General features: G+C 36.1%; 2 protein-coding genes across 3 annotated transcripts in view; one reads left to right on the top strand and one right to left on the bottom strand.

Annotated features, from left to right (window-relative positions):
- Positions 1-4,873, top strand: part of LOC106388603 (very-long-chain aldehyde decarbonylase CER3-like) — a 6,600-nt gene extending 1,727 nt beyond the window's left edge. The window contains exons 1-11 of one of the 2 annotated variants that reach the window (XM_048747078.1): positions 1,083-1,375; positions 1,489-1,712; positions 1,818-2,062; positions 2,148-2,367; positions 2,627-2,754; positions 3,217-3,473; positions 3,555-3,662; positions 3,744-3,950; positions 4,026-4,136; positions 4,224-4,397; positions 4,498-4,873. In XM_048747078.1, coding sequence (XP_048603035.1) covers positions 1,328-1,375; positions 1,489-1,712; positions 1,818-2,062; positions 2,148-2,367; positions 2,627-2,754; positions 3,217-3,473; positions 3,555-3,662; positions 3,744-3,950; positions 4,026-4,136; positions 4,224-4,397; positions 4,498-4,668 — 1,893 coding nt within the window. In that variant the 5' untranslated portion in view covers positions 1,083-1,327 and the 3' untranslated portion in view covers positions 4,669-4,873. Of the gene's footprint in view, positions 1-1,082; positions 1,376-1,488; positions 1,713-1,817; positions 2,063-2,147; positions 2,368-2,626; positions 2,755-3,216; positions 3,474-3,554; positions 3,663-3,743; positions 3,951-4,025; positions 4,137-4,223; positions 4,398-4,497 lie in introns of those variants that run through there. The other variant, XM_048747079.1, reaches the window with a different exon arrangement.
- Positions 4,651-7,336, bottom strand: LOC106408056 (tetraspanin-15-like). Its single transcript, XM_013848887.3, has 2 exons — positions 6,523-7,336; positions 4,651-5,975 (listed from the first exon to the last, which is right to left on the bottom strand). Exons 1-2 carry the CDS (start codon positions 7,135-7,137, stop codon positions 5,616-5,618), a joined length of 975 nt encoding a protein of 324 aa, XP_013704341.2. The 5' UTR covers positions 7,138-7,336; the 3' UTR covers positions 4,651-5,615.
- Between the last annotated feature and the right edge of the window lie 81 nt (positions 7,337-7,417).

The raw sequence follows: 7,417 nt of genomic DNA, 5'->3' as shown, positions 1-7,417 counted from the left end.
TGTAACCATCGCCGCTTCAACCGTAAACCGAACATTAAATGCGTTAAGAGAGTTATAAATCCAGCTGTGAAGCTATGCATTGTATCAATTGGTTATACTTCTGTGTCGTTAAGTATTAAAAAAAAAAGATATTCAAACAAATAACTAAAATAGTTACAAGACTGTTCAACATTTTTAATTACAAAAAATCTATATTATACTAATGTTTTATGATTATGTCCATAATGAAATACACGAACCTATAGGCTATAGTGATCTATTTGGTTGCATGTATGATTGTTTTGTGGCCATTTACATTAGGAAAACAATGCAAACATTTCTGATTTACATTGGTTCCGATATAAAATTAGATATTTTGTACATAAATTTGATAAAATATATTAGTTTTATATATACTATACAAAATTTATTAGGTATTTATATAATTTCAGTTAAAATAGTTACATTTATTTTATATGACAACATAGTTATTTCTCATTTTCTCTATTAATTTGTTGAATTAAAGTTTATTAAATTGTAAATTTACTTTTATAAATTATTTAAAAAACTGTTAACATTCCTTTTCACGCTAATAATGACTATTATAAATTGTAAGTAGTCATTATCAAAAAGATATTTTAAATGTTGGCGTTTTGTTTTAATGGATGTGAAATTTTCGTTTCTCCATTATAGTGATATTGTTGTTTATTGGCCTCAAAATTCCTTTTGTGACATTTTTATGGTTTGTTATATATATTTTTTAAGATTTTGTAAGTTTTAATAAAATGAAAAGATTGAATTATTTCTCCGGTTCTTTTAGTTGGAGCAAAACTAAATAACTCCAAATTATAAACTCGAAATAAAAACATCAACTGTTCATCAAAGTAAAAATGTTGATACCAAAACTACACTAGCATGTGAATGTTGTACGATTGAGCAGAGTTAAAAGTGATTATCACTGAATACAGTGGTCAGATTTTGATTGCTGTAAGAGTTTTATTTTCAGGTGAAAACTATTTTCTTCACAATATTGATTAAAAAAATTAGTGTATTTAAATTTCATTATAGAGATATAAAAAGAACAAATGTTGGGGTCTAGTTGGCCCTCCTAGCTTCAATGCTTATACTATATAAGTAAACAAGGCTCGAGACTCTCAATAATGTCACACAACTAGGCTTTGGTTAAATCTTTCAACGAACTTAAGAACCCCATCAGTTTCTCTCTCTTTCTCTCACTTCCACAAACAGAGCAACATCTTTTTCTCAGGATTGCTTGAAACCTGGAGAAATCTTTAAGGTTATAGACCAATAAGAGAGAGAGAGATCTGAGAGTACAAGAAGCCGAAGAATGGTTACTTTATCAGTCTGGCCTTGGGAAAGCTATGGCAATCTTAAGGTTTTTTTCTTTTTCTTACAGAACTAAAATTTGATCAGTTTTTTTTTCTAAAATTTGGTTTCATCTTCTAAAACTCATATTGTTTTTGTGTTTATTTTTCTCTATCTATGAAGTATCTTCTATACGCTCCTTTAGCAGCACAAGTAGTGTACTCATGGACATACGAACAAGACTACTCGAGGGCTCTATGGTGTCTTCATATCCTCATCATCTGTGGACTCAAAGGACTCGTTCATGTCCTTTGGAGCGTTTACAACAACATGCTTTGGGTGACCCGCACTCTAAGGATTAACCCTAATGGTGTTGACGTTCAACAGATTGATCACGAATGGCACTGGTACAGAACCACTTTTACTTTTGTTTCTCTGTTCTTGGTATATGGTCTTAAACACTTTCAAAACCACCAAAAGTTATCGTTTTGATATGTGGGTTCTTATTACAGGGACAATTATATAATTCTGCAAGCAATAATAGCGAGCATGATCTGCTACATGTCTCCTTCATTGATAATGATGAACAGTATACCTCTCTGGAACACGAAAGGACTAATCGCATTAATTGTGATACATGTGACTTTCTCAGAGCCTTTATACTATTATCTTCATAGATCTATACATCGCAACAACTACTTATTCAGGCATTACCACTCTTTCCACCACTTATCTCCTGTTCCACATCCCATGACTGGTAAAAAAATTCACTAATAACTAGTAATAAAAAGGAATGTTTCTTTGGTTTTTTGTAATAACAATCTTTGGTCTGTTGGGTGCAGCTGGAAATGCGACGTTATTGGAAAACCTTATCCTATGTGTCGTAGCTGGAGTTCCTTTGATTGGTTCTTGCTTGTTAGGTGTTGGATCAACAAGCTTGATCTACGGATACGCTATCATGTTTGATTTCCTAAGATGTTTAGGACATTGTAACGTTGAAATCTTCTCTCACAAGTTATTCGAGACTCTACCAATCCTACGTTATCTCATCTACACTCCAACGTATGTTGTTCACGTTTATCTTATTACCCTTTCTGCAAAGTACTTCACATGTCATATTTTTGCGGATTTGGTTAGATCTATTGGCTCCATACACCATAAGTTTTCCAATAAAGGCTCTCTAACTTATTCATTGAATTTTACTCTAAGAAGCAAAGATTTCAATAGTTTCTAGTTGTATATATATTCTATAATATGATTTTTACTTGTGATGAATTTTGAAATGTTTAAAGTTATGATTTTATTGGTGGGGATTATGCAGGTACCATACTCTGCATCATCAAGAAATGGGGACCAACTTTTGTCTGTTCATGCCTCTCTTTGATGTTTTGGGCAACACACTTAACTCAAACTCATGGGAACTCCAAAAGAAGATTCGTTTGGCTTCAGGTAATAATATACCAAAACTATTACTCCTTCCATTTGCAAAAGTGTCACATTGACGAAATTGTAAAACATACAATTAGATTTTTATTTAATCTACAGTTATACAATTAATTACGTGAAAATAATTTGAATAGAAATTTATTGGAGTACTTAAAATAACATTGGAAATATAGAATGTTACTCTTCTTGAAACGAAGAAAAATCTTAGAATAATACTTTTTTGAAACAAAGTGAGTCTAGACAGAGAGTACTAGACTAGTTGAATAAATTTGGCAGCAATACCAAATAGTCTAAGCCAATTTATGAGGAGTTATTAGTAGAGTGTGCTTAGTTGGTGAAACCAAAGTGGGGTGGTCAGAGTCAAGGATGTAAAGCCAAAGACTTGAAAAGACAATAGTATCCCTTCCTTGACTGCAAAGTTACAGTTTTTGTTTTTTGAAAAACTGAATTGATCTTTGTGTGCAGGGGAACGGAAGAGAGTGCCGGAGTTTGTGTTCTTGGCTCATGGGGTAGATGTGATGTCGGCGATGCATGCACCGTTTGTGTTCAGATCGTTTGCTTCGATGCCATACACGACGAGGCTCTTCTTGCTGCCCATGTGGCCGTTCACTTTCATGGTGATGTTAGGCATGTGGGTTTGGTCAAAGGCTTTTCTTTTCAGCTTCTACACCCTCAGAAACAATCTTTGCCAGACTTGGGGAGTTCCCAGATTCGGTTTCCAAGTAATGTCTCTGTTTCTTTCTACTCCCCTTGAAAACAGAGAGAACAGAGTGTTTTACAGAGCATTTTCCTCTGTTTTGCAGTACTTCTTACCGTTTGCTACACAAGGGATTAATGATCAGATCGAGGCTGCGATTCTGAGAGCTGATAAGATTGGTGTTAAAGTCATAAGCTTGGCTGCTCTGAACAAGGTAAAAGTTAGTAACTTCTGAGTCAAGTCACTTAAAACTTAAAAGGTTACTTATTTTTGTTATGTTTTTGTTTGTTCTCAGAACGAAGCTTTAAATGGTGGTGGGACGTTGTTTGTCAACAAGCATCCTGACCTTAGAGTTCGTGTGGTTCATGGGAACACTTTAACCGCAGCAGTGATTCTCAATGAAATTCCAAAAGGTGTGGAAGAGGTGTTCTTGACAGGAGCCACTTCTAAGTTGGGAAGAGCCATCGCTTTGTACCTCTGTCGTCGTGGAGTGAGAGTTCTCGTAAGTTTTCTTACTAATCCTTAACGAACTAATAACATTGTCTCAAAGTCTAACAGATGTTAAAACAATTTACAGATGTTGACTATGTCGATAGAGAGATTCCAAAAGATTCAGAAAGAAGCTCCGGCTGAGTTCCAAAACTACCTCGTGCAAGTGACCAAATACAACGCTGCTCAAAACTGCAAGGTAGCGTACTGAGTTCTAACTGTTTTTCATTTGGTGTGTTAACGTAAATGTATTGACTTTGGGGGTGTTTGAACTATGTATATGCAGACTTGGATCGTTGGGAAATGGTTGACACCAAGGGAACAGAGCTGGGCTCCTGCAGGAACGCATTTCCACCAGTTTGTAGTGCCCCCAATCCTCAAATTTAGAAGGAACTGCACTTATGGTGATCTAGCAGCTATGAGGCTCCCTAAAGATGTTCAAGGACTAGGAACCTGCGAGGTATAAAGAACCGTTTGGTTACTAATCAAGTCTTATTTGAGTGTTTATTGTTTTAGTCCATTAGGCTAAACTCTTAAGTGTGTATGTTGTGTTGCGGCAGTACACAATGGAGAGAGGGGTGGTGCATGCATGCCATGCGGGAGGAGTGGTTCATATGCTGGAGGGTTGGAAGCATCATGAGGTTGGAGCCATTGACGTTGACCGTATTGATCTGGTGTGGGAAGCAGCCATGAGACACGGCCTTAGCTCTGTGTCTTCACTCACTAATTGAGTGCGAAGAGACCCTTTTGTTTGTTGTCTATGACTCTCCCCAAGATTGGCTATTCTTTGTACAGATGAAGGATGCAAGCATGGAAACAAAATGTAGAATTTCACCTTATGTTATTGTTCACCTTTTTATTAAAGCAGCGTCCCTTTTTATTAAAGATGTATTCCACTTTTTCGATCTCCCTAATAGTATTTATATGTGCACCTCATTTCCAAGAAGCTTTAATAATCCAGCTTGATCACTCCTCTGTTGGTAGTTTAGGACAATAAAAGAACAAAGTAGCTTCATTGTGGCTATCCTTTGTTACATTTGATTTGGTTTCTTGCTCCCTCCTCTTTTTATTACACGTCGTTTTAAAATTATGCACATATATTATATATTAAAAAAACATTTTTTTTTTATATTTTCTAAACAAAAATATCATCAATTATTTTTTTAAACAATTTAACTAATAAAAAAAGACTGCAAAATACAAATAGTCATATAATATGAAAATTAATAAATTTTACATTTAAAATTAGAATGTTATCTAATTTAGAATAAATTTTTTTTAATAAAATGTCATCTATTAAAAACGGAAGGAGTATAAAGGATGAGAGAAAATTGTGCGGAAACATATGAATAAATACAAAACAACACGGAAATTTAACATGGTTTTCAACTGCTGCATTCACATGCACATGCAAAATATTAGACCTTCCCATCCGTGTTATATAAGACCAATGACGCTTTTAAATTCTAACCTTCAAGTCCCGTGCTTCAAAGATTAAGCAGTGGACTCAAGAACTTCCTTTTGAGTTATGAACCAAACCATTGTTTGTACTTTATTTCAAACACATTCTTTACACTAAACCGAACAAAGAGACAGAGAGAAAGGATGAAGAGCTAAAGATCTGCTTAAAGGAACACCTGCTTGAGTACTAAAATGAATACAGAACAAATGAATTATTTTACCACATAGAACTCTCCACCTCCATGATGATTATTTGACCCTTGAATCTTTCCCAAAAGGTGGCCAAGAAGATCAAGAGGTGAGAGATGAGAAGAAGAATAGAGATGACAACCAAAAAGACACCAAGCTGCCACCATTTCCTTCTTAGAGATCTTATGAATCCAAACTTGCAAGATCTACAATCATAGCACATTATGCTCCAATCGTTCCTCCATAACTCACAGTCGCTTAGTATTCCGCCCATCCCACCATACAGCACATCCGTCTCCAATGGTGGGCCCTCTTTTTTTCTTCTATACCAAAAGGTCGCGTTTAAAGCATCCATGTTACATGTCTCCGGCGGCATACAACATCCATTCTGCAACAACAAAAAAAATCAAAACACTTTTGTAAACTAATATACATGCTTAAAGATGGAAAATGGTCGTCTCAAACTATTTGAAAATCTTGAACAAATGTTTCACAAAACGTCATTTACATATGTAATGTTTCATGTTTGGTTCAGCCTAAATTTGCCGAATTAGCCCGAGGAGAGTACGGTTTGGTTTGGTATTTGGATATGTCAGTTTTTAAAAATCCTACCGAACTTACCTGAAGTTTTTTATTTCAGTTAGATTCGGTTAATTCAGTTAGTTTGGTTAGGATTTTTGGTTATAATTAATATGGTTTGGTTGTATTTTTTTGTGAAAAAATGAAAAATCGAAGTAACCCATTGCCAAACCAAACCAATAACCATTTTTAATCTACCGAACCGAATCAAACCAATAACCAAAACTGAAACGAAAACCGAAATTTTCTGTCCGGTTCGACTCGGAAAAAAAAAATCCCAAGCCTAGGTATCATGTAAGAATGAACCCGTTGCACTTTATGAGATCAAAGTATGTACATATCTATCATGAACAAACCTTTATTGGTGGCATTTTCCTTCTGTTGTAAGGTTTCTCTTTAGGATATTGGTAAAAAAGCTCGTTGCATGCTCCTTTATCGTAGACACACGATTTGATATTGTTCCAATTAACATCATCCATCACTTTGAGCTTAAACCACCTCGCAGTCGCCGGAAACCGCCTGCTCTGCATCTCATTGACTCCTGCGTACGCCAAACCCATGAACATCATCAGCAAAAGAATCACCACCATCACCACGAGTGCGGGCATAGGAAACTTCCTTCGGAGAAAGAGAGCCGCGTTGCTGACGACGAACACGGCAAGGAGACCGACGCTAGCGAGCGTCTGGACACGTGGGAGACCGAGGATGTCTTCGCATTCGTAGCTGCGCATGTAGAAGAGCCACACAGCGTAGCCGAGGAGTGTAAGAGAAAGAAAGAAGGTGAAGATTGGAAGAATACCGATGGCACAAAGGTTTACGATCGTAACCAACATTCCAATGGGTGGCTTGTCGCTTTGTGACTCCATTTGATCGGAGCTTTTGGTTTCTAGCTCATTGGTTGTTGCGGTGGCTGTGGCGGTTGCGGTCGAGGCTGGTTCCTCAATGGGTACTACTTGGACATTATCAGCCATGAAGAGAGTTATAAAAAAGGTCTCTATGGAGGTGTTAAGTTTGATATGAGGAATGCATATATGGAAAGGAGGAAGATTATAAAGTATAGGTGTGTAAGTGAGTGAGTGAATGTGTGGTGGGTTTTACAGTCAAATGTAAGTTGGAGATAATTAAGGATACTTTGATTAAGTACAACAGCTGATCCTGTCCGAGAATTTTGTTATTTTTTGGTCATTAAGCTCTCAATTATCCAAAAGTCTAGTCTTTTGTTTGTGTGTGTGTGTGAATTATTAGAATTGA

The sequence above is a fragment of the Brassica napus genome, chromosome C2 (genome assembly GCF_020379485.1).
Source record: "Brassica napus cultivar Da-Ae chromosome C2, Da-Ae, whole genome shotgun sequence".
Lineage (NCBI taxonomy): Eukaryota > Viridiplantae > Streptophyta > Magnoliopsida > Brassicales > Brassicaceae > Brassica > Brassica napus.
The sequence above is the reverse complement of the archived record's forward strand: the minus strand, read 5'-3'. Positions and strand labels throughout refer to the sequence as shown.

Bases quoted from the DNA above. Each gene is read 5' to 3' on its own strand.
- LOC106408056 (XM_013848887.3), bottom strand. From the start codon at position 7,137: ATGGCTGATAATGTCCAAGTAGTACCCATTGAGGAACCAGCCTCGACC. The intron at 5,976-6,522 runs GTTTGTTCATGA...TTGTTGTTGCAG, and splicing joins GGAAAATGCCACCAATAAAG to AATGGATGTTGTATGCCGCC.